Raw genomic sequence first — 25,761 nt, forward strand, 5'->3', positions numbered from 1 at the left:
CAGCAGAAGGGAAGCGAGAGTCAGTGTGAATTAGAGCATCCACGCTGAGGTGTGAAAACCCTCCTTACGGGTAAGCAGCAACATGCTGTGGATCTCTACGCAACATGATGGCCTCTGTACAGGCAAGTGCTCACGGAGGATATGACTTAGGGCCTGATTTTTCCCTGCCTGGCTCGTTACCAGTGCACACAAATATATCTCAATTCATCGTTCTTATATGTGGGATGTAGCCTTCATCTGTTTTCTTTGTTTAGATGTGAAGTTGCAAGACAGTAGGTGAATGGGCATGTACAGAAAAGTCTTCAGGGAACAAATGAAGCTGTTTCCTTCTGCAAAGTAGTGTGGCCAGCAGGGTCAGGGAAGAGACTGTCCCCCTGTGCTGGGCACTGGGGAGGCCCAGCCTCCAATCCTGGGACAGTTTTGGGCCCCTCACGCCAGGAAAGCCCTTGAGGTACTGGAGCGAGTGGAGAGAAGGGAACGGAGCTGGTGAGGGGCTGGAGCACAAGTGTGATGGGAGCGGCTGAGGGACCTGGGGGGTTCAGCTGGAGAACAGGAGCAGAAGGGAGACCTTCTGATCTCTGAACTGCCTGAAAGGAGCTTGGAGCCAGGGGGGTCGGGCTCTGCTCCCCAGGAACAAGCACCAGGAGCAGAGGAAACGGCCTCAAGTTGCGCCAGGGGAGGTTGAGGTTGGATGTTGGGAACAATTTCTTCCCCAAAGGGCTGTGGGGCATTGGAACAGGCTGCCCAGGGCAGTGCTGGAGTCACCATCCCTGGAGGTGTCTAGAAGACATGGAGATGAGTTTCTCAGGGACATGGGGTAGTGACAGTGTGAGGTTAATGGTTGGACTCGATGATCTTTTTTCTAGCCAAAGTGACTCTATGATTCTATAAAATAATGAACACAACTCTAGGAATTCCCGCTAGCTGGTTCCAGCACAGCTCAGGGCTTCTTGAGGACTGTGTAACCTTCAAAACTTCAACCAGTGGCCTCCTGGTACATTCTCAGGATAACCAACCATTCCCTTGTTATTTTATATGTTTCTTGGATATAAAATAAATCACAAATGATTCTGTGGGTGACAGAACTATACGGCAAGTTCTTCAGAGCAGCAAAAGTGACAAGCATGGAGAGAGATCAAGGCCCTAAATCTGAAGAGAGCAGGTCATTAAGCTTCTCTTTTTGCCCTGAGACAGGATCTACCAAATGTATATCTTTGCTGATGGAGGTTTACCTCACCTGCTCTTCAGTCTCTTAGCAACAGAAACTCTGTTCTCTCCCCAAGTCAGGCTTTCCAGGACTTCCTTACAGATAAAAATTTGTCCTAATGAATAATCTTGCTTCTATTTGAGTATGTGGCTTCAAAACCAATATATTATTGTTGTTGTTGTTATTGTTGTGGTAGTGGTGATGCTTTCTACTATAAGATTGGTCCCTTGTGTCCTCCAACTACTTCTGCTCTTCATAGAACCATCTCTGTTCCCTTCTCCTTTCCCATTTTTTTTGATGATTCTTGTTGCTCTGGACTGTCATTAGTTGTGTCTCATCCCTCTTGTAAAATCCTTCACCATGAAAGTGGAAATTAGCATCACAGTTATAGAAGAAACCAGATAAAATACCTGCTGTCAGTGCGTTAGCAGTATTCACGTGTCTCACAGTGCAGTGGACGAATTACTGTGCCTAAGAGGAGCTGCCTTTGCAGGATTGCGATCCTAAGTTCACAAAAATATGTCGATTAGAGAGGGCAGTGACGCAAAAGCATCTGGGGAGTCCTGAGGGCTTTATCCTGGAATGTTACTGTGCAGGATGCCGTTCGCTTCCCTTATGCGGAGAAATGTGACTGCAGTCTAAGATATATGTACATAGTGCTGCAGTAAATCCTGCTGCAGAAACTCCTGCTTTCTCTGACCAGCCTGCCCAGAGAAAATGTGACCTTTCAGGCCCTGATCTTCCATGGAGCGTTGAACAGCAATTGAACCAAAGAGCATCAGGCTCACTCTTTTAATTGAAAAGAATGACTTCTGAATAAAATCTTCCCCATCTCTTCTCCTTCAAGAAAATGGCAATCCACTGTGGTGCACACGTCTGGGTGCAAAAGCAACGCCGGTCATTCTTGGAGGGAAGATGACAACTGACTTTGATCAGTACAAGGGTCTCCTTTGCCTGCCAACTCAATGTGACACCTTGTTGTGCACAGGCACAGCCTGTGTCAGATCTGGCAGGGATGATGAACGTCAGGGTTAAACCGGTTCAGTGCCACAGGGAGAAGATGTTTCTTCTTTTCACATTCTGCGTGGCTCAGCTGTCATCAAAGTGAAGCTCAGTCTTCCTCACTGGTGACTCTTTGTGGCTACTGTGGCACATTTGGACACAACGGGACACAACTGGTTTTACTACCTGTGGCCTCAACCCAGCAGAATGACCTCATTGTCCTTTGCTGCAGAAACCAACGTAGGGGGGACTTTGTTCAATCAAGAGGATCTTCACTGGAACAGGAACTGTAGGAATCAGAACCAGACTGTTGGGACACCGTGCTTCGAAACTGGAGATACACACTATCAGTACACACACTCGCATTTACAGCCCTGCGTGTTTGGCAAACTCAGCTCCTGTGCAGCTTTAGCATGCCATGAGAGTCTGCTGGGTAATGCTGTGCAGCAGATGGGCATAGGTATTCCAAGAAAAAAACTCATCCTATCAACATACTTGGTCTTCTAAGTAGGAGGCCACATAGAGAACAAAGTTAGTGGAGCTGCATATCCATACCAAGGATCCCAGTGAGTGTTAGACTCTGGGGTAAGGTGGCCACTCAGATATTGTTAGACTCTAAAAGTGAAGATTAATCTTAGAAAGGGAATTAATTTTATATCAGTATATTGAGCTGGGATACGATGGCACTCTCCATTGGACACACTTCTTTTTAGGCTGTTTTGAGAGACACTAATAGTAGATGTCTTTACAGGGCAAGAGTGAAAGTCTGTAAATGCTTCATGGGGTTATTAAACCAGGCCCAACATTTTTGGATCTCAGCCACAGAAACGTGACCTGTGAGCTGACAAGCCTTCCGAACAAAATGCAGGCCAGTCTCCACGTGCTCCAAAGCTCTTTGTGCTGTGGTTTTGAAACTGTGCTTCTTGCTCACAAATTCTGCCTCTTCATTTCCTTTCCTGGGGACATGATCTTCATTTGAAGCACCTGTGTAGGTATTTCACACCAACAATACAGGAAGCAACTTCTACAAATCAAGGGTGGGTATCAAGTGGATGGACCAGACTCTGTTCAGTGGTGCCCAACGCCAGGGTGAGGGGCAACGGGCACAGACTGAAACACAGGAGGCTCCATGTGAACATGAGCAGAAACTTGTTTGCTGGGAGGTGCCAGAGCCTGGCCCAGGCTGCCCAGAGCGGGTGTGGAGTCTCCTTCTCTGAGACATTCAAACCCGCCTGGACCCACCTGTGTGATCTGCTCTGGTGACCCTGCGTGAGCAGCTGGGTTGGACTGGGGGATCTCCAGAGGTCCCTTCAGCCCCAACCATGCTGGGATTCTGTGAAATCTTTTTCTTTCCCCCAAAGGCATCACTGTAAAGAGAGCTTTGGGGTGCCAGATACCTTCCAATTTGGCCCCATACAGAGATCCATCTGTGTGCAAGGCCTCTGAAGGGTCTATCTCATCTCAGGCTACAGTTTTATAATGCAATGCTGATCTCCTTTGCACTTTTGCCCAGGGTTTGTTCTTTCCACGTGACTGGGAGGTGCACTGGTGGCTGGAGCAAAGGGCTCCCTTGAAGGTAAAATTAGGTCCCAGATGGCCCCCCTGTGAGTCCTCACTAGCCTGGGATTGCACAAATCATAGAATAGTTTGGGTTGAAGGGACCTTCAAAGCTTCCCTAGTGCCACCCCTGCCATGAGCAGAGACATCTTCACCAGCTCAGGTTGCTCAGAGCCCCGTCCAGCCTGGCCTGGGATGTCTCCAGGGATGGTTCATCCACCACCTCTCTGGGCAACCTGGGACAGGCTCTCACCACCCTCAGCACAAACAATTTCTTCCTCATGTCTGGCCTGAATGGAGGTGCGTTACCTGAGACACCAGGATCCCTGCGGGTGTCTGTCCAGCTGGTAGCCTATCAGGACAGCCACAGACTGAAGCCTGTGGTGAACCCTCCTGGAAATGACGTTATGTCTCTAGCGAGAGGTGACCGCACTCAGCAGCCAGCTGGGACCTCTGTACACTAGTTCTACCCTTTTTCTCCAGTGCTCTCCTTCAGTCTCTTCATAGTTTCTCTGCTTTGCCTGTCTCAGGGCTGTGAGTCTCCCCTTCAGTCTCTCAGGCCCTTACGTGCTATTTGTTGCCCCCATCTGCTGTACTTCCCTCCAGCCCACCTCTGCATCGTTTACTCAGACCAAATGTCCTGAACTGTCTGTTCTTGTTTGCAGACAGACCACTGCAGGGCAAGCTGGTCTGCTGGGGCTGGCACCCTGACACTCCCCAAATCGATGTGCTAATACCACATGGAGACAGCGAGGACAACGTCATGGTGGGTGCTGGCCAAACTTTCTTCTAGAGAGGGGCCTTACTTGGCCAAAACTGCAGAAACCCAGTAACGTGACATAGAATCATAGAATCATTTTTGTTGGAAGAGAGATGCCACCCAGGCACTCCTCATTTCCTTGGAAAACGGTGGAGCTGAATGTGGCAGGAAGTTCTTAATGAGCAACCAAGGGGGATTAGAAGACCCTGGTGCAGTTTATGCAATATATTTGGACTCGAATATGATCCTGTGTCACACTTTCTACAATTTTTAGCAGCGTTCTGGTGTTTTGCAGCCCAGGAAGTAGGGCTGGATGTGGGAATCTCACTCCTAAATCAAAGTTCTCTGGCCATTTCTGGCTGTGGGAGTAGGTGACTTCAGGCAGCAGAAGATGCTGCTGGCAAGGGAAGCTTGTGTGTTGTTCACCTTCTCAAGAGAACATTGAGTATGTGGATCAGTAGGATGTCTTCTGAAAGACAAAGGAGACGAGCTGCTAGCAAACAGGACATGGTGTTTGATGGATCACTGATTTTACAGACCATTGCAAGTCCATGAGACAAGTCTTCTTGCCAGCAGCATTTGTAAAAGGTGCTTCCACAGCTTCATACCCTTCTTCTCCTTTCTTCTGCTGAACTGCACCTCTAGCAAACATTACTACTTTTTTTCCCCTTATTACAAACACTTCTCTTTCACAACCATAAACAATGTTAACTCCCCATGCAATCTTGAAGAACAAAGGCTTTGAGATAAGATTACATTGCCACAGAGATGTTTATAAGACTTTTTTTTCTTCTTCTTCTCATGTTAATGAATTGCACCCCTTGGCAGGCAGGTTGAGGATTGTACCAGCTTGGCTACGTAGAATTAGAAGGCACAAAGCAGGCGTATTATCCAGCATGGATACTACAAGATTACCTGAGTTTGAAGGCATATGGGTGAGTTTGTGGAGGAGGAAAACATTAATGACTGTAAATAAACTGAATGTGAAGATAATATGTCTGGTTCAGAAGGTCCCAAAGCTCTAGATCACAGAGGTCTGTGAGAGTATTGCGGGGAAAAAACTGCTGTTAGAAACAAAAATAGTGGATTAGGGTGATCTTAGCTTGATTTGCGGGGGTTGCTTTTATGTTCTTAGTTCGGTTCACTGAGTGATGAGCAATACCTGCCTGACCACAGGATGAGGAACCTCACGGAGCTTTGCAAAGTAACCACTCACTAGAAAAATGCTGTTTTTCAGGGCCATTTATTGTAAGCAGAACACTGAGCCATGAGGAAGCCAAGTGCAGTAATTACATTTGTGAAATGTGGGTCCTTTCTGCTGGCTGGACCCACCTGATTGTTATTCCTACAACAGAGTCATTTGTGTGTGCTGTTGAGATTATCAGTTTCTGTTTTAAATATGATTAGTGCCTGAGTCATGTTTACCCTCAATCTCAGCAGAACTTATTTTCTGTGTCTGAAGATGCTCCTGAAGGCAAACCAGCCTCCTCCTTTGACCTGGATTTCACATTTGAACATATCTTTTTGAAACGTTACCTATCTTTTCTGAAGTCTGTTGTATTTCACAGTGCTTTGCAGATTATAATCTTTGTGTCTTGCCTGATTTCTGCCCATAAACAAGTCACTGTGGGGAAAAGGAGAGATAAACCACCTTCCAGCTTTTGCTTTTTTGTCTCCCTCCACGTAGAAAGGCAAATGTCTAATACTTTATTTATTCATGAAGTCTTGCCATCAGTGTTCTGCCATTAATTACCACAGAAGATAGTTACCATTCTCTTAGACGACTTTCCCCTTCATCTTCTTCATGATAGAGCTCCTGTTTTTTGTTTCTTGGTTATTTTTTTTTTAATATTCCAAAGCCTTTCTGGCATTTTAACTCTGATAAATGAACCTGCTCTTGAACTTTGGTATGAATTCTTTCTTGGAGGTAGAAGTATTTTCCATCTGATCATCCAACAGTCTTACTCCCAAGTATACAAATCCTGCAGAACTCAGCACTTTATCATTTTACTTTACAGTTGATTTATCAAAAGGTTTTCTTTGGTAAAATACTCTTGTTGCTGGCCCTTCTTCTCATCTTCTCATCCAGTGGTGTCATCACCAGCAGCCCTTGTCCTGCTCAAGGAGTTGAGCAATAGGTCACCCGATCCTGGTGAGAAATGTTTTCACTGTATCTTGAATTAGTTCCTTAACTATATCTTGACTTTTCACAGACAGGCAGGATTTGTGACATCCATGTCTCACAGCCCAAAACAGAGGATGCTTTGCAGTTAGAAATATTATTTTTGGCAGTATTCGCAAAAAGGGCAAACGTGGTACAGAGTGGCAGCCTGTCCCCACTGCTCCCCTCACACCTTCCAGACTGCTCCACAGCCTGAGTTTATCTTTGCAAACCTGAACTTGACCAGCACCATGTTGTCATAGCATCACAGAATTATTTTGGTTGGAAAAGACCTTAAAGACCATCGAGTCCAACCGTTAACCTCACATTGTTCCTAACCCATGTCCCTAAGAACCTCATCTACATGTCTTTTAAACACCTGTGGGGATGGTGACTCCACCACTGCCCTGGGCAGCCTGTTCCACACCAAAGCTCGGCTAGTGGCTGGTGATATCAGGTCTTGGGGGACCTTGTGTGTCCGCTCTGGTGAGACCCCCCTGCAGTGCTGGTCCAGCTCTGGGTCCTCAGCACAGGACACACATGGAGCTGCTGGAGAGGGGCCAGAGGAGCCCCAGAAATGATCTGAGGCTGGAACAGCTCTGCTGGGAGGACAGGCTGAGAGAGTTGGGTGTTCAGCTGGAGAAGAGAAGCGTCAGGGAGACCTGAGTGTGGCCTTTTCGTACTTAAAAGGGGCTGACAAGAAAGACGGGGATGGACTTTTGAGCAGGGCCTGTTGTGATAGGACAAGGAGTGGTGGTTTTAAATTAAAAGAGGGGAGATTCAGGCCAGACATGAGGCAGGAATATTTGACACTGAAGGTGGTGAGAGCCTGTCCCAGGTTGGGCAGAGTGGTGGTGGATGAACCATCCCTGGAGACATCCCAGGCCAGGCTGGACGGGGCTCTGAGCAACGTGAGCTGGTGAAGATGTCCCTGCTCATGGCAGGGGGGGCACTGGATGAACCTTGAAGGTCCGTTCAACCCAAACCGTTCTGTGATCCTATGACTGGGTCCGGCCGACCCGCCTCTCAGGGTATGACGTCACATCTGCGTGGCGTCACATCACTCTCCCCTTCCCCTCCCCAATCCCCTCCCCGGCAGCCGGTGACGTCAGCCCGCAGCCCCGCCTCCTCCCCCCCCTTCACCCCTCACTCTCCGGGCACCCGCAGCCGGTGGGAGCGGAGCCGAGCGGAGCGGCCGGAGCCGGTAGCTCGGTGGGGTCCGCGGGTGAGCGCGGGGCCGGGCGGTGGGGCCGCGGGGCCGGTTCGGGTGTGCGGGGCCGAGGGGCCGCTCCGCAGCCCGGGGCCGAATGAATGGGGTGCGGGAGGGGGGCTGGCGCCGTTTCCCGCCCTGTCTCCTCATCCCCGGGGACACCGGGCCTTGCCCGGGGGAAGCCGGGCAGCCCCCGCCGCCCCTGCGGAGCAGCCGCGTGAGGAGAAGCTCCATTAGAATCATAGAACCATTAGATAGTTTGGGTGGGAATAGACCTTCAAAGCTCCCCCAGTGGCACCCCTGCCATGAGCAGGGACATCTTCACAGCTCAGGTTGCTCAGAGCCCCGTCCAGCCTGGCCTGGGATGTCTCCAGGGATGGTTCATCCACCACCTCTCTGCCCAACCTGGGACAGGCTCTCACCACCCTCAGTGTAAACAATTTCTTTCTCATGTCTGGCCTGAATCTCCCTGCTTTCGTTTAAAACCATCACCCCTTGTCCTGTCGCAACAGGCCCTGCTAAAAAGTCCATCCCCAGCTGTGGGGCTGTAGCACTTTGATCTTCAAACCTCCTGTCTTCCCTTGGACCGTCTTCTCAGCAGAGACATGATGGGGGATTACATGTTTTCTTCATACATGTAGCTCGCACCAGCCTCTTTACTTCACCTGCGTAAGCCCAGTGTGGAGTAAATCTTACTTACCAAGAGCCTCATGCTGTTCAGTAGCTGGTACAATGTTTTGTTTTGTTTTGTTTTGGTTGCTGAGGTCTGATGTCTGGTCGGTCCCTTGGTGTTTGAGGCTGACGTCGTTTCTTGGCGGGCTTTGAGTGGGAGACGGCAGCGTCCCATGGTCACGCATCACCTCTGGAAAACAAGCCACGAAGGTTGTAGTGTGTGTCAAGGTTATTTTAACTGAGGTTAACCAACAGCTGCCTGCCAGAGAGAACAGAGAGCAACCCAGCCACGCTCTGCCCTGCCCTGGTACATAGAGTCACAGAACAGTTTGGGTTGGAAGGGACCACAAAGCTCCTCCAGTCCAACCCCTGCCGTGAGCAGGGACATCTTCACCAGCTCAGGTTGCTCAGAGCCCCGTCCAGCCTGGCCTTGAACACTTCCAGGGATCCACATCTTCTCTGGGCAGCCTGTTCCAGTGCCTGACCACCCTCATGGGGAAGAATTTCTTCCTTGTATCTACTCTAAATTTCCCCTCTTTCAGTTTAAAGCCATGACGCCTTGTCTTATGCCTACATGACCTTGTAAAAATTCCCCTCCAGCTTTCTTGTAGGTTCCCTTTAGATAATGGAAGGTTGCTATAAGGTCTCCCCGGCACTTCTCTTCTCCAGCTGAACACCCAACTCTCTCAGCCTGTCCTCCCAGCAGAGCTGTTCCAGCCTCGGATCATTTCTGGGGCTCCTCTGGCCCCTCTCCAGCAGCTCCATGTGTGTCCTGTGCTGAGGACCCAGACCTGGACCAGCACTGCAGGGGGGTCTCACCAGAGCAGAGCAGAGGGGCAGAATCACCTCCCTTCACCTGCTGCTCACGCTCCTTTGGATGCAACCCAGGATATGACTGGCCTTCTGGGCTACAAGTGCACATTGCTTGATCAAGTTGAGCTTCTCATCAGCCAATACCCCCAAGTCCTTCTCCTGGGGGCTGTTCTCAGTCCATTCTCTGCCCAGCCTGTATTTGTACTTGGGATTGCCTCACCCATGTGCGGGACCTTGCACTTGGCCTTGTTGAACTTCATGATCTTCGCACGGGCTCACCTCTTAAGCCTGTCAAGGTCCCTTTGGATGGCATCTCGTCCCACCATGGGACATAGGGAGGGATGCAGGGTTCCCTTACCCTGGTTTGAAGCTCTTTGAACCAGAAGAAATGCTGACAGGGGACATGTGACAGCTTTGGTCTTTCCAGCTGTCCCAGCTGCATTAAGTGTTGGTTGAGCTGGGAGTGTCCCTTAATTGTTGCAGCTTGAGTGCCCCCAAATGTAGTGATGTGATGGACTTCCCAGCTGGCAACACTTAGAGTCACAGAACGTCCTGAGTTGGAAGGGACCCACAAGGATCATTGAGTCCAACTCCTGTCCCTGCACAGGACAACCCCAGAGGTCACACCGTGTGTCTGAGGACGTTGTCCAGTCTCTTCCGGAACACTGTCAGGCTTGGGGCTGTGACACCTCCCTGGGGAGCCTGTTCAGTGTCCAGCACCCTCTGGGTGAAGAACCTTTTCCTCATGTCCAACTGACCCTCCCTGGCACATCTTCCTGACATTCCCTTGGGTTCTGTCATTGGTCACCAAAGAGAAGAGCTCAGCCCTGCCCCTCCTGCTCCCCTTGTGATGAAGCTGCAGCCGCCCCGAGCTCTCCCCTCAGTCTCCTCTTCTCCAGGATGAACAAACCCGGTGACTTCAGCCACTCCTCATATGGCTTCGCCTCCAAACCCTTCACCAACTTCATAGCCCTGGTGTCCACTTTAGCACGGGGGAGTCAGGCTTTCCTGTGGGACAAGCAAGGTGGCATGCGCTTCATCTCCTGGATGTCCAAGATGGGCAGCATCTTTCTACTTGAGCTCTTCTTAATGCAGTTGGAAAAAGCAGAGGAGCTTTCCAAGGCGTAAATCCTTCCTCAGGTCTGAAGCAGAAACTGTTTTGGAGAATGACAATTTGGAGTTCAGCAAATTGGTGTGGACCACGTACCCGAGGATGTTTTGGAAGTACGAGTGGTTGGGAATCTGTGAGATCCTGAGCCCTAGAAAGTATCAACTTAACTTTCTTTGAAAGAAGCAAGTTTTAGATTTCTTTGGTCAGCTCTGGTGGAACATCCTGTGGCCTCTCAGCAGCTGTGCAGCCCCCAGAAATACTGTAGGAGCTTTTGGGTTTGGTTCTGATCTGTCTCTCCTGCCTCTTTCCTATTTGAGTTAAAGCTTATTGTTGTGGGATTTTCCAGACCAAACCCATGAGTTTCTTACCTTTCTTATCACCATAATGTTCTATTAATAGCTAATACATACAAAACTACTGGCTTCTATAAACGTGTTTTTGTATTTTATATGAGCAACGTGTGCTTGCTGCTTATATAAATATTTGGAAATCTTGAACAGGAGCAGCAGCTGGCAGTTAACTTGCTAAATGTCATTTTACGAACCCGTTTCTTTTTTCCCCCTTTTCCCCTCTCCCTGCGCTTTAATCTTCTTACCAAACTCACAAATTTCCTACTGTCCGAGGGAGATTATTGTTTTACGTTTGAACATGTGTTTGCTTTGTACTAATCCCTTACAGGGCTACTAATTAGTTTAAAACTCATCCCTCAGAGATGACCCTGGGTTGTGATGTTGTGTTAGTTAAAGCAGCTGCCTGCACAGCTTCAGGGTCCTCCGCCTGTCATGAAGCTAAGGACATTTCAAAATCAAGCAAATGTGAACAAAGATATACCCCTGGTTGTTGCTGCTCTCACGCTTTTCTCTCTCTCTCTCTTTAAGGTGTGGGACAACTCCTACATTCCGTCAGGTTTTTGATTGGCTTTCAAAAGAGGCCGTGTCCTATAAATTGCCATCTCCGCTCTGCTTCTGCTCTGTCACCAGCTGAGGGACAGGTGAGTACAGCAGAGGTAAAATTCCTGCCTGCGTTGCTTAATCCTCAGAATTAGCGTCGGTTGTTAATTTAAATTACTGGGGCGGAGGAAGCAATTTCTACATTTCAGGGTAAAGTTTCCTCATTTTACTTTATCTAAAAAACAAAAGAGTTGGTTTCCAGTATTGGTTTGGGTCAATGAGTAAAACCAGTGATTGAGAAATTTTCAGGTCATTACCCACCCTATTTGGAGGGTGTTGTTTTAAAAATACATATTTTTTTATCATAGAATTGCTTAGGTTGGCAAAGATGTTTAAGATCGTCAAGCCAAACCATTAAAGTTTTCTTTCCATTTCCTAATAGTATGGAAGTATTACTCTTTGGGATAGTAAGAAAGAGGAATCTATCAATAAAAAAGTTTTTTACATCACTTACATTGATAATTTTTGTATTCTGAGCTGTTAATAACTCCTTGAAGTTATTTAGGATGGGAAAGTCTGATCTAGCAGAATGGGCTTTTCTGTCCAAGTTTTGCAAGTAATTCACTGTGTTGGGGCTCCCTTTATCTCATGGTTGGTTTGGGAAATGTTTCTAAGGAGTGCTATTAATTTCTTTATATATTTGTGCACTTGATTGCAAATTTTAGAATAGGTAGTTACACCATTTTTTCCCCCTTCATATTTGAAATAGAAATAAATGCCTGTCATAGGCGGGATTTTTGCATGGTCAGCAAGGGGTGTTTCAGTGCCTGATATAAAATGTGTATATTGTTCTTTTGGGTCAGCCTAGACTTGCCAGTAAATTCTCAGCTTAAGCCTGTGTGGTTTTGCTCCAGGTGCATTTGGAGAAAAAACAGGTGGGAAACCAATCTGATCCTAACGTGGCATTTTTAGTAGCAACAAACTTTAGTTCGGACCTTGTTCATAGAGCTCAAAATGCCTTTTTAGGTACTCCAGGGGGAAATTTTCTGCAACAGAGATGGATGAGTCTCTCTTGGTGCTCTAAGAGCTTTTTGTTTTCCCAATATAAAAAGAGAAGGGATTATTGTGTCTCTTTAAAGGGCTAATGCTGCCAGTCCTCTTAGGTTGGTTTCCTAGGGAGAAACATGTTTTATGGGGTCGAATTATTTGGACGTCTCCCTACTGCCTTCCTCCTCCTCACCTCTAAGTACTTTTGTACCTCTTGACTAATTTTGAGTGGGGTTGACAGGGACTGAGTCTCAAAGCCAGCAAGAACGTGTCTGTTTTGTGAAACTGGGCTTGCAGGGGAAGGAAAAATCTTATCAGCGCCTTGGCTGAGCTGCAGAAAACGGTTGGGGTGAGAAGGGACCTCTGGAGATCATCTGGTCCACCTCCCCCTGCTCAAGCAGGGTGCATGGATTGGCCTAGATGATCTTTCGAGGTCCCTTCCAATCCCTAACATTCTGTGATTCTGTGACCCAGAGCTGTTTGCTGAGCACTGTGTCCAGGTGGGTTTTGAGTATCTCCAAGGGTAGTGGAGACTCCACAACCTCTCTGAGTAACCTGTGCCAGCGCTCAGTCATCCTCAGAAACAAAAAGTGCTTCCTGATGGGTTGGACTAGATGATCTCCAGAGGTCCCTTCTGATCCCAACTATTCTGTGATTCTATGGGGTTCAGAGGAACCTCTCTTGTTTCAGTTTTTGCCCATGGCCTCTTGTCCTGGGCACCACTCAGAAGAATCGTCTCTGTTCTCTTTGCACCTCCCCTACATTGATAAAATCCCTCCTGATCTTCTGTTCTCCAGGCTGAACAGTCCCAGCTCCCTCAGCCTGCACTCATGGGAGAGATGCTCTTGTCCCTTCATCGTCTTCATGGCCCACCAGCAAACAAGCTGGATTGTACAAATCAGTGCCAGAGAATCAAGCTAGGAAAAAGATGTATAAGCTCTTAGATAGCAGTTAGTTACCTCTGAGGTTAAATCCTCGAAAAATGGGGCTTCTTCTCTTTCAGTGCTCAAGGAGTTAGCTCATTTGCTCTAGTTTTATAGATGGAGTTAGATGTAGGTACGTAGGGTTGGTGTCTAACAAGGAATTGCAAGAAACTTGTGCAAAGCCTAGCAAAAACAGAGCGATTTGTTCTGTGACAGGAGAGATGCAGCTTTAATAGACCAAGCCTAGTATCAGGGAGACTGATCCCCCTCATGAGTTTGTGGCCGTGAGGTGCAGCAGAGCCTCAGCTAATTCATCAGGAGACTAATTGACCAATGTAATAAATAAGTGAGCAAACAAGTCTAAGGGGGAAGAAAGATGCATCTTAGAGTAAATCACAGAATCCCAGAATGTCAGGGGTTGGAAGGGACCTGGAAAGCTCATCCAGTGCAATCCCCCCCATGGAACAGGAACACCCAGATGAGGTTACACAGGAAGGTGTCCAGGCGGGTTGGAATGTCTGCACAGAAGGAGACTCCACAACCTCCCTGGGCAGCCTGGGCCAGTGTTCTGTTACCCTCACTGAGAAGTAGTTTCTTCTCAAATTTAAGTGGAACCTCTTGTGTTCCAGTTTGAACCCATTACCCCTTGTTCTATTATTGGTTGTCACCCAGAAGAGCCTGGCTCCATCCTCCTGACACTCACCCTTTAGATATCTGTAAACATTAATGAGGTCACCCCTCAGTCTCCTCTTCTCCAAGGTAAAGAGCCCCAGCTCCCTCAGCCTTTCCTCCCACGGGAGATGCTCCACTCCCTTCAGCATCTTGGTGGCTGCGCTGGACTCTCTCCAGCAGTTCCCTGTCCTGCTGGAACTGAGGGGCCACAACTGGACACAATATTCCAGGTGTGGTCTCCCCAGGGCAGAGCAGAGGGGCAGGAGAACCTCTCTGACCTACTAACCATCCCCCTTCTAATGATCAGTTTAAATGTGCAAATGTGCTTCTTAATATGCACTTTTTTGCGGGGAGAGTATCTTCTTAAGCCTGTGATTGGTAGTTTAGCAAGTCTTCTTTATTTAAATAGCAGAATTCCATGAAGTGTCAGAAAATTCTCAGCCTTGTGTGCTGCTGTAAGTGAAAGGAACAGCCACATTAACTACTTGTTTGCTTTTCTCTGCAGACTAGAATTGATAGCACTGGAATTCATCTGCAGCAATTAGCTGCCATAATTTCTTCTTGTGACCGTCCTTCACTCTCTCTTTTTTCATAACATATGCACCAACAACTCATATGAGAAAGGAATCGGCAGGGTAATCTCAAGCAAGCTAGTTTTAAATATGTTTTCATCTGGGGTCTTACTTGTTCTGTCACTTTGGGAAAGAGAGTTAAAAGTTGTCTGAAGAAGAATTTAAGTAACTGCACCTTGGGAATTATCTTTGAAAGAAGTAAACTGGAGCCTCAGAAAGACCAATTGTGGATGCACGTGGGATTTGTTCGGGGTTCCTTCCCCAGCGTGAAAGATTTGGAGACAAAAAAACAACACAAACTTGAGTGAAGCTCAGTGTAATTTAGAGGTATTTTTTGCAGTGTGTTACTATGAGCAAACCCTGTCTTATTTTTTTTGGTGAAGTAATTAGGATGCTTTCATGAGTCCTGGGTCAATACTGCGTCTCCTTTGTTCGCTTCTCGGCCACTGTCCATCATGTGTATTAAGTTCCGGTAAAGCAGAGATTTACTGCTGCCTCTGGCTTGGCATCTTGCTGATGTAATATAAAACGGTTGGTTTATTTGTGACAGTCTGCAAAACTTTTAACTCAAAAGTACCTGCAGTGAAGCTGTGTAATTGTAGCAGCTCACCTTGTTGAACTGTGCATTTGTTGTCTTTTGTGCTTGAAATGACTTAAAGCTTAAACTTGACCTATATTCTTATTGTTTATTATATTGGGCGCTGGGCTGTGGGTATTTTCTTGAGCTCGTTCTGGTGGATACATTCATGTTACTTCACAGGCTGCTTCTAGTAGCTGTGGCTCCTGATTGGCCTTGGGTTGCATCACGCTTCTCTTAAACCCTTCAGAGTTTTCTCAGGGAGCGTCTAAAACATTTAATACGTTTGAGTCATATGTGACTCATCTTTTTCTCTCTTTTCCCACAGTGTGTTTGAAGGAGGAAGATGCCAATTGTCCGAAACGTGAGCAGAGCTGTCGGTCGGCTGCTCCAGAGCTCCGGTTGCGGATGTGGGATTCCCGTCGTGCCCGTTCGGTGCCTCGGAGTCTCTCCTCGCCAGGTGACCTCCGATGCGAGCTTTCACTCCGTTTCTTTCTCCGAGTCTGATCACCCTCGAGTGCTAATTACAGGTCAGCATTCCTGTCGTAACAGTTTTCCTGCCCCAGCTTCTCAGTCAAATCCCCCACTCCTCCCTCCCTTGTGAGCAGAATGCTGGAAGCAAAAGTACTCAAAATATTCTTTAATTGTGATGATCTTTCCCTTATGGTAACAGGATCACAGACCCACATGAGGGGTGAGTGTCACGAGAATGGAGCCAGGCTCTTCTCGGTGACAACCAATGATAGGACAAGGGGTAATGAGTTCAAACTAGAACACAGGAGGTTCCACTTAAATTTGAGAAGCAACTTGTTGGGGGTGAGGGTGGCAGAGCCTGGCCCAGGCTGCCCAGGGAGGTTGTGGAGTCTCCTTCTGTGCAGACATTCCAACCCGCCTGGACACCTTCCTGTGTAACCTCATCTGGGTGTTCCTGCTCCATGGGGGGATTGCACTGGATGAGCTTTCCAGGTCCCTCCAACCCTTGACATTCTGGGATTCTGTGATTCTGTAATACTTCATTCCAGAAATCTACTTAAACCAGTTCATAGGGTTTTCATTGAGAATATAAAAACTTTTTGACTTGCTAAAAAAATAGTACTCATTTCTTATGTGATACATATAATAATGGAAATCTGTGTCTTGATATCACTTTTCCTCTGATTTTTAGCTCTTGTGTGTTGCCTTTTAGGTGGTCTTGGCCAGCTTGGAGTGGGACTTGCTAAACTTCTGCGGTATGTCATGATTCTTTGATTCACTATTAGTGAGGTGTTCAAGCTTTAGCCATAACTTTGAGAAGCAATAATTTTCAGGAAAGTTATTTTTAAAAGAATTCTAGTGACAATTGCAGATTTTATTATTTTTTTACCTCTTGGTTTTGTAAAATACTTTAAAATTTCAGTCTTTTTTAGTTTTTACTCCTGTGTTTTGTTTGGGTTCGCTGATGTACTTTTTGTGTGTACATTGGTCATGATTCCTAAAATAGCCCAATTCTTGCTGCTGAGTTCAGTTTGCTTCTAGTTAAAAGGAAGTTTTGAGCATCTGAATCCTCAGAGGGTGATCAGTTTTCCTTTTTGCTTTTTTGGTCTGGCCAGATAAAGCTGAATTTGAGCACTCAATAGTGACACAAAAGCTGTAACTTTATGCAGGTTCTACAGAAAAGAACAAAACTACAAGCATCATATTGAAAAAATACTTAGTCCTTTAGTCATTACTCTGCTGTTGGGCTTTGCAACTTCAGACTTACATCTCTCTGATCATTTCATTTAAATAACTTCAGGAATAAGGTGCCCTATTCAGTAAAGCACAAACAAAAATAAAGATTAGGTTACAAGGAATTGTCACGATTTGGTGAAAGAGGAACTGATGCAGCAAAAGGAATAAATCAAAACTACATTGCTTCTGGCTCTTTCTGTTCTCCTGCCTCACATACACAGTTACTTTATTTTTTCATGGTATCTTTTCCAGAAATGTAAAATGCTCTGAGAGCTCTCCCTGGTCCATATAATCTGTATCCACATCTAATTTGTAAGATGCTATATTGACGTATTTTAGAGTGGGGTTTTTTTCTGCAATGGCTGATTTCAATGTGGAAATTATTGTTCTTCTGATATTGCCCCTGCAAAACAAAATAGCAGCATAGCAACTTATGAATGATCTTGGAGACTGTGGACTCATTGTACCGTGTGGGTATTTTTACACAGGAAACGCTTTGGAAGGAACAACGTGATCTTGTCTGACATTAGAAAGCCTGCGGATAATGTTTTTTATAGTGGTAAGTGATGCTGATCGGCTAATTACCAAAGTCTAAATGATGCGTGCATTAAACTGAATGAGTTGCTATTGGAAACTTCTGGATAATGCCTTCCCGCTTTGAAATCTTGCCAAGACATTGATTTCTCCTGTCAGTTATTTTTCCAAATATTGTTTTTTGCATTTTTCACCGTCTCTTTGCCACCTTGTTAACCACAATAAATACCTGAGTCAAGTTGAGCTTGGCTGTTGTGCTCCTGCTGTAAAAACTGATGCTTTTATTGTTTTGGAGGGAACAAGCTGGAATTTAAATTTGTGCGCTGTTTTTCCATTCTCTGACAATTTTTATTATAAGATGGATGTAGATTAGGTTAGGTAAAGGCAGCAGTTTCCCTTCATTTGTCCTGATTATTTACTAATTGATTGACAAATGCTGTTCGATGCACATCTGCTGTGCAGTCAAATCCTCAATAGAGGTACGGTCAAGAAGCAGCAAGTTGAATTTCATCTAGAATTTTTCCATACATCCATTCTTTTTGGCATTCAGTTTCCTACTGCTTCCATTTCTTCCAGGTCCTTTTATCTACGCGGATATCTTGGATTACAAGAATTTACGTGAGATAGTGGTGAATAATCGGATAACTTGGCTCTTCCACTATAGCGCGTTGCTCAGCGCTGTTGGAGAAGCAAACGTCCCTTTGGCCAGAGCTGTAAATATTACCGGTATGTGACAAGGGTTTCAAATTCATGGCTCCTGCAGAGGCTTGAGAAAATGCGGTGTATTTATTATAAATGCCGTTGTTTGTTCCAGGTTTACACAATGTTCTGGACATTGCAGCTGAGCATAATTTGAGACTCTTTGTTCCAAGCACTATTGGAGCCTTTGGACCCACATCTCCTCGAGATCCAACTCCTGATCTCTGCATTCAGAGACCAAGGACAATCTATGGAGTCTCCAAGGTTCATGCTGAGCTCATGGGAGAGGTGAGAATCCTTTTATTTTTATTTATTTCGTGAAAGTTCTGGGAGAACTTCATTGCTTTTGGAAGATTCCTCACTGCGGTGTTTTTTCCCCATTCTTTCCTTCCTTCAGGCTTTAATACTCAGCAATAATCTGAGGCAGCTTTTAAGGACAAATAATCTTTTGAGTTTTGTTGGAAAAAGTACAAAAATTGGAAGCTGGCAAACATCTGACTTTCAACAGCATTTCTTTCCCTGGTTGACTTTGGCTTCTCTGCCTTATTTACCAATATGATTTTGCATCAACGGCAGTGCACAAAGCCTTGCTAAAGCATGCTAGACAATGACAACTTTTGCCCCCAAAATTAAAAAGCACTCTGAAGACAAAGCCATGGGAATCTGTATGTGCACAACCTCTCGGCTTTGTAGTTTTTAAAAAATGTAACATTGTTAGAGTGGATATTTTTTGCATGTCGTTTCCTCACACTTTTAGTTTCTGAAGGCCAGTGGCGGGTCTGAAGACTTTATTAACCTGAGGTGTCTTCACCAACTTAGGGATTTTCAGTTTCTGAACTGAGCTAGATCTGGATCCTATGTTAGAAGCCAAATCTATATCAAGAATCAATGTCTGCCATTGTGGATGAAAATTAGAAAAGGGCAAGCAGAGAGCTCAGCTACTCAGCAAACAATGAAGTTCAGTAGTTCTTCTTCTTTCATCTCCGTTGGTTCATCTCGTGGCATATTTTTCCTGTGAAACCAATGAACTGTGTGGCCATGTCTTGATGTGTGAAACTGTTTCTCTCCTCTCTTACAGTATTACCATTACCGGTATGGCCTGGACTTTCGCTGCCTGAGATACCCAGGAATTATATCCGCAGACTCGCAGCCCGGTGGGGGAACAACTGGTAAGCGACTGGTGCATATTTCACAGCATTGCAAGCAAGAACATAAGCCAACACAATCATTGGAGAAATTTAATCTGTGGCAATGTAGAGCATGAATGTGGAGATGCTATTTCAACAGTGTTGCAACAACACTTTTGTCTACTCCAGCCTAGGGTATAATTTTGTAGCCTTTACATTTCAACAGTATCTGAGAGATTTTGGATTCATTACACTCATTGAGTTGACCTCTGAGCATCCTCCGGTGCCTTTAGAATTTCTTTCCCTGGATGCTTAAGCTTTGATGTCTTTAGGATGAGAAGAAATGGCCCCAAGTAGCGCCAGGGGAGGTGTAGTTTCGGTATTCGGAACAGTTTATTCAGAGAAAGGGCTGTTGGGCATTGGAACAGGCTGCCCAGGGCAGTGATGGAGTCACCATCCCTGGAGGGGTTTAAAAGATTCATAGACAAGGTCCTTATGGACATGGTTTAGTGACAGTGTTGGGTTAATGGTTGGACTTGATGATCTTGAGGATCTCTTCCAACCAAAATGATTCTGTGATTCCATGATCATTTCCTTTAAAAATGTTTTGAAGCCTGCTGTCTTGCTGCAGTGTGCAAATGCTAGAATGTTCGGAATTACTTTTACCATGTAAATCATACACAGTTCTGCTGCCAGACTTCAGGCTGGAGACTTTGGAGGTGGTTTGAGGATTGTTGACTGCCATGAAGCAAACAACATGCTGAGGCAGACGAGCACACACATCCGTTGTACTTTTCTGCAGATTACGCTGTCCAGATTTTCCACGATGCCATAAAAACCGGCAAATTTCAATGCAACTTGAAGCCAGACACTCGTCTCCCTATGATGTATATTGACGACTGTCTGAAGGCCACTCTGGAGGTCATGGAGGCACCCGCAGAGATGCTGAGCATGAGGACATACAACATCAGTGCCATGAGCTTCACCCCTGAAGAGCTGGCCCAAGAGGTGCAGAAACACGTTCCTGAGCTGCAGGTGACCTACAAGGTGGATGATGTCAGGCAGGCCATAGGTTAGTACCAGCAGTGGGTGAGAAAAAGCATTAGATTGCTGTACATTAAGGGAAAAACAACGTTTCTTTGCCTTTTAGGCACTTGCAAATCGCTCCTGTGCGCTTCAGATCTTACATTTTGCAATTCAGCTTGAGTATTAAATAGTTCAAATAACCAGCGATAATGCATTTTAAATTTTAAAGGGATTTTTCTTAAACCTCATGCTCCGTGTTTCTTCTCTCTTTTCACTGCAGCTGACAGCTGGCCGATGAACTTTGACGACAGGAACGCCCGGAGGGATTGGGGTTGGAAACACGATTACGATCTCCCGGAGTTGGTGACAACAATGTTTAACTTCCTCGGGTCTGACTCCAGGATTGCTCAAGCTAACTGAAATACTTTCTAAGATGTTTACAGATTTCCGCTGAGGACCAGGAAGAAATGGCTAAATTAGTTTGTAATTTTCTGAGTCTTAGAGCATGTCAATTAGTATTTTGTTTTATAAGTAGCAATAGAGTTGGGCAGAAACATACTGTAGCTGGAACGTGCTATTAGATAAACATCACTTGGTACTGTTTCCAAGCAGAGCATTGATGGCAAACACAGAATTCTTCAATTTTCACACTTAAGCAGCTAGAAAAAAAGAGAAAAAAAGCACTTATTCCTGGCTGATGACTGTCTGGTCATTCCTGCTGCCTGTTCCTCCGCAAACATCATGGGGCAATATTGTCAAACCTGATGTTTTGGGCATATCCCACAAAGTTACCAATAGGTTTTTTATTTTCCCGGTGGATCATAGTAAGATATGATCCTTTCTACTCTTTGCTTACAAAAGAGAGATCAGGAGTGTTTCTTCATGTTTCCAAAATGTTGTTGCAATTCTAGTTTAAAGTCAAACTTTGGTTGATAGTTCATATTTGTATATATACATCTGTATATATATATAGTGCTGTACAAACATGCACTCTTTTGTATACATAGGGTACACAAAGCAGTGCTATTCATATAGTGCTTATAAATGTGAAGGGGAACAGGACCTGAATACTCGTTATGCTTTAAAAAAACAGGGTTTACAAATTAAGCTTTGTCCTGTTCTTTGGAAGTGCTGCTGCCTTCAGTTTAACCTCAGAGGTAGGTCTGAAATCCGAAGAACTGTTACTTGTATGTGAATCTGGGACATATTTCAAGAAGACAATGCCCAGGTGTGGCTCTTTTGTTAATTAGCACTACTTTCGCTTCTGCCAATTATTTGCTATGCTGATACGATGCCATAATGCTGGGAGCAAGTTTTAAAGGCGGGCTGATGATGGAGCCTTACGGTAAAGTCAGCCTTTAAAATGTGTTTGTGCTCGCTACATTTTCCGTGTGCACTGTAAGTGTATTTGTAGCTGCTATTTATGTGTAACCGTCATACGCTTTTATTCTTTAGAGAGGAATCCAGAAGCTGAAACTGCCTTCTAGCTACAGTTAAGGGCTGTTCTGCTCGTTGAGTTTCACGCACAGGAGATTCTGGGATTAACAAGGGAGTCTGAGTAGATGCATGCGAGGAAGAGAATGTCTGTTCAAAAGCTGCTTAAGAGACTTTGAGAAGTGACAAACTGGAGAGAGAGACAGGAAAGCCATTTTAGGTAAACTATCAGTTTACATGGATATGAATCTGAGCCATGGGTTGCTCTAGCAATAGCAGGCCTTGAGCAACAGCATCTGGGAACTTTGATTTTATGTTCTTTTCAAAGAAAAAAATACCTTTCTTTTTCAAAATGGCTAGAAATTCCCTATATGAATCCCTCCATCTCTTTTTTTTTGTCTTGTATACTCCAAACTATGTGTAGCTAAACATGTTCAAGTCTTTTTCTTGCCTACAACGTGTTTTCTGTATTTTCTGTGATGATGCTTTGGCAGGTGCGAGTCTGTTCCGCTCTCCGTAACCCTTCGGGGTTTCCTCAGCGAGGCGATAACTTACATCACCAGATTTCTGTCTTGTTGTGAAGGAGTCTACGTGCCACAGGGAATACATTTTCTCATGAAAGTAGCCTTCAAATGAAGATTCTGTGGTGAAAATCAGTTATTTTAAACATCTGGTAAACTTGCATCTCTTGGTTTTGTACTTATTGTTGGCGCAGTACGCATTTCCCAGGTATTTAAGCTCAGAAACCTCTAAGATTGTGCCCTGTTGTTGAAACCTTTTACAAAATATTGTTTACATTTCTGAAGACGAGTTTGAAACGTTGGCTGTTGTTGTAACTCTCACATTGTTCAAGGGTACGATTTGGCCCAATGGGCCAGCAAAGTTGGCCCTCCAAGTTAAAACCGCCTCAGGTTTTGTCCTCTGCCCTGTCAAGCCAGGATTATCTCCTGCTGAACCATTAATTCTATGACGACGAGGCTTTAATACGAGCTGAAGTGTCTTGTCCGTTCCTATCTCTCCTAAGTCAGACCCTGGGGACTCCTCATTGCCTCCGTTCCATGAGACATGTAAAATAAAGCGTTGTTGGTGGGTCTCACTCCATTTCTTTGCTTCACTCAAAGTCATGGGGTCTGTTCTCCTCTGTTCCCTGTTCAGGGAACACTCAGGAGTGAAGAGCAAAAATGTTCTTTCTTCCGAAACGCACTGTGGTGTTTGTTGCACAAAAGCTCTGGATAAGGTGTTGTAGCGAAGGTGAAATTCAAACCAATGGCGTTTCAAATGCATTTTCTTGTTGTTGTTGTGTTTTTTCTGCCAAAAGTTGCTGGCTCCATTTAGGAGCAGCCATTTAAGAAACATATATTTCGCAAAATCTGAAATAAGCCATATTGCAATAGAGAGTCATTGGAGGTAATGATGTGGTGATAGGGAATGTGGTCAGAGATGTCTGCGTGGTCTGAGTCCTGTTTGAAATTCTGGTTTTCAACCTGTGACCAGTGATGCATGTGGGTTTTTTTCCCCATATCTTCCCCATTAACTTCTGTTGTAACTATGTTACAGTATTTTCTGTTTTAAACCCATTTGGTGTCGTACACATATAACTTTTGCTACCAGTTGGAGTTGGACTTCTGGGCAGAGACTTCTCATGATATTTGAGCACTGTAGCTGTTAAATTACCTATTCAGGAAAACAAACAACAAAATGATGTTCAGAATATTTTTTTTGCAGATATTGTAAGTTGTGGGTGTTGCCTACTTTAATAAAATCCCTTGCGGATATATCTTGTTTTGTCGTCCTTGCTTAGGGCAGGTTGGAGCGGTGATGAAGGATGCTGGTTGGTGATGAAGGATGCTGGTTGGTGCTGAAGCCTTTTCTTCAGCCGCAAGATTTGAGACACAGAGAAAGCTACAGACACCCCCCGTTCCCCACTCTGGGCGGTGACTCTCAGATATTTGTGTGTATATTTAACTATCTGCTGATTATCCCAGTTGCTCACAGGCAGATACAACGTGGTTACCCCTTAATCTTCAGTGAGCTGCCGGGCAGGTGTGCGGGCCATGCTTGTAGATGGCAGCGGTCCAAAAAGGTTGAGTTTCAAATATTTCTGTCATGCCGAAAATCTCCGCTCAAGCCTGGGATAGAAATGCAAATCCTGCTCGGGTCTGGGTCCTGTTGTGGTGACTAATTCCTAAAATGTTAAACTTAATTCCTTGGTTGAAGCCCATACAGCTGCTTTCCACTGTTGGCTGCTTAAGATACCAGAGGGAGGTAAAGAAGAGCAAAACATTGTGAGGGCTGTGCACAAATAACCTCTGTGCTTTCGGAAAATTCCCTCTTTTGCACCTCAGGACAGGGTCAGGCTCGAACAGACCATAACATACACAGCCCAAAGACTTCTGGTGAATGGAGTCAAATCCAGTTGGTGGCTGGTCACAAGTGGTGTCCTCAGGGCCCAGATCTCTTCCATCTCTTTATCAATGATCTGGATGAGGGGGTTGAGGGCACCCTCAGTAAGTTTGCAGATGGCACCAAGTTGGGTGGGAGTGTTGATCTGCTGGAGAACAGGATGGCCATACAGAGGGATCTGGACCAGCTGGATTGATGGGCGGAGGCCACTTGTATGTGGTTCAACAAGGCCAAATGCCGGATCCTGCACTTGTGTCACAACAACCCCATGAACGCTACAGGCTCAGGGAAGAGCGGCTGGAAAGTGCCCGGTGGAAAAGGAGCCGGTGGTGTTGGTGACAGAAGGTGAACATGAGCCAGTGTGTGCCCAGGTGGCCAAGAGACCACCAGCATCCTGGCTTGTATTAGGAATAGTGGGGCCAGCAGGTGCAGTGACCGTCTCTGTGCCGGGACCTGGGGAGGCCAAACCATGAATCCTGGGGTCAGTTTTGGGTCCCTCGCGCCAAGAAAGCCCTTGAGGTGCTGGAGCAAGTGGAGAGAAGGGAACGGAGCTGGTGAGGGGCTGGAGCACAAGTGTGATGGAGCGGCTGAGGGACCTGGGGGGTTCAGCTGGAGAACAGGAGCTGAGGGGAGACCTTCTGATCTCTGAACTGCCTGAAAGGAGCTTGGAGCCAGGGGGGTCGGGCTCTGCTCCCGAGGAACAAGCGCCAGGAGCAGAGGAAACGGCCTCAAGTTGCGCCAGGGGAGGTTGAGGTTGGATGTGGGGAACAATTTCTTCCCCAAAGGGCTGTGGGGCATTGGAACAGGCTGCCCAGGGCAGTGCTGGAGTCACCATCCCTGGAGGGGTTTAGAAGGTGTTTAGACACTGGGATGGCTGGGATGATACCAACCTCTTCACAGCTTCTGGAATGAACCCAGGTGTTTAAAAACGACCGTAACTCCATACAGCAGCTGAGAGACTTGGCACGTGCAGCTTACACCGGCAGAGATGGGATTCAAAAGACGTTTATGATTCAGCAATGCCCTTGCAGACCTTAAGTCACAGAATCACAGAATGTCAGGGATTGGAAGGGACCTCAAAAGATCATCCAGTCCAATCCCTCTGCCGGAGCAGGAACACCCAGATGAGGCGGGAGTGGGCAATTGGGAGCAATTTAGGACATTTTCCTTCAAGCTGGCAGAGATTACGTGCGAATTTTTGAAGACTCAAGCCAATGGTTTGGTAAAACTGAGAGCGTGTTCAGTACTGGAGTGGTTGTCCAGTGCAACCATCATCCATCCTGACCCAGATGTTGCTTCTGTGGATTTAATATCTTCCAGTAGATGTATTTTCAATGATCCCTGTGCAGTCTCCCTGAGGAGCAAACTGAAGCTCCTGAGAAGGTGCAGCACACGTTAGCACTCAGCTTTGAGGGGAATTCATCTTCTTTATAAAAAAATATAAACAGCTGAGTGTCACCTGCACACCATGCTGCCTTCTCCCGCTCAGGTGGGTCCCCACAACAGACAAGATTTAAAGTGCAGGAGGATATTTCTTCTGACACCATGTAGATGCTGTGAAGGAAAGTCCTACAAACCATTCAGTATTTCTGTTCAGCTTCCCTGTCCCTCTGGCCACCCTGTGGTCACACCTCGTTTGACTCTCATGCAACCA

At 46.0% G+C, this 25,761-nt stretch overlaps 1 protein-coding gene across 6 annotated transcripts; it reads left to right on the top strand.

Annotated features, from left to right (window-relative positions):
- The first annotated feature begins 4,512 nt into the window (after positions 1–4,512).
- Positions 4,513–23,479, top strand: LOC102092479 (L-threonine 3-dehydrogenase, mitochondrial). Of its 6 annotated transcripts, XR_010471072.1 has the most exons (11): positions 7,766–7,912; positions 11,372–11,484; positions 15,503–15,704; positions 16,361–16,403; positions 17,373–17,443; positions 17,995–18,144; positions 18,233–18,405; positions 19,196–19,286; positions 20,047–20,316; positions 20,551–21,924; positions 22,199–23,479. XR_010471072.1 is itself a non-coding variant. In XM_065055623.1 (10 exons), the coding sequence occupies exons 3-10, from the start codon at positions 15,521–15,523 to the stop codon at positions 20,688–20,690; spliced, it is 1,122 nt and encodes a 373-aa protein (XP_064911695.1). In that variant the 5' UTR covers positions 4,513–4,532; positions 11,372–11,484; positions 15,503–15,520; the 3' UTR covers positions 20,691–23,479. The 6 variants fall into 6 exon arrangements, 5 of the variants coding, with proteins under 5 accessions (XP_064911695.1, XP_064911691.1, XP_064911692.1 ...); XM_065055623.1 differs by lacking the exon at positions 7,766–7,912 and adding an exon at positions 4,513–4,532 and having other exon boundaries at positions 20,551–23,479; XM_065055619.1 differs by having other exon boundaries at positions 7,720–7,912; positions 20,551–23,479.
- The last annotated feature ends 2,282 nt before the right edge of the window (positions 23,480–25,761 follow it).

The sequence above is a fragment of the Columba livia genome, chromosome 3 (genome assembly GCF_036013475.1).
Source record: "Columba livia isolate bColLiv1 breed racing homer chromosome 3, bColLiv1.pat.W.v2, whole genome shotgun sequence".
NCBI lineage: Eukaryota > Metazoa > Chordata > Aves > Columbiformes > Columbidae > Columba > Columba livia.

Bases quoted from the DNA above. Each gene is read 5' to 3' on its own strand.
- LOC102092479 (XM_065055623.1), top strand. From the start codon at position 15,521: ATGCCAATTGTCCGAAACGTGAGCAGAGCTGTCGGTCGGCTGCTCCAG. The intron at 15,705-16,360 runs GTCAGCATTCCT...GTTGCCTTTTAG, and splicing joins CCCTCGAGTGCTAATTACAG to GTGGTCTTGGCCAGCTTGGA. The intron at 18,145-18,232 runs GTATGTGACAAG...TGTTTGTTCCAG, and splicing joins CAGAGCTGTAAATATTACCG to GTTTACACAATGTTCTGGAC.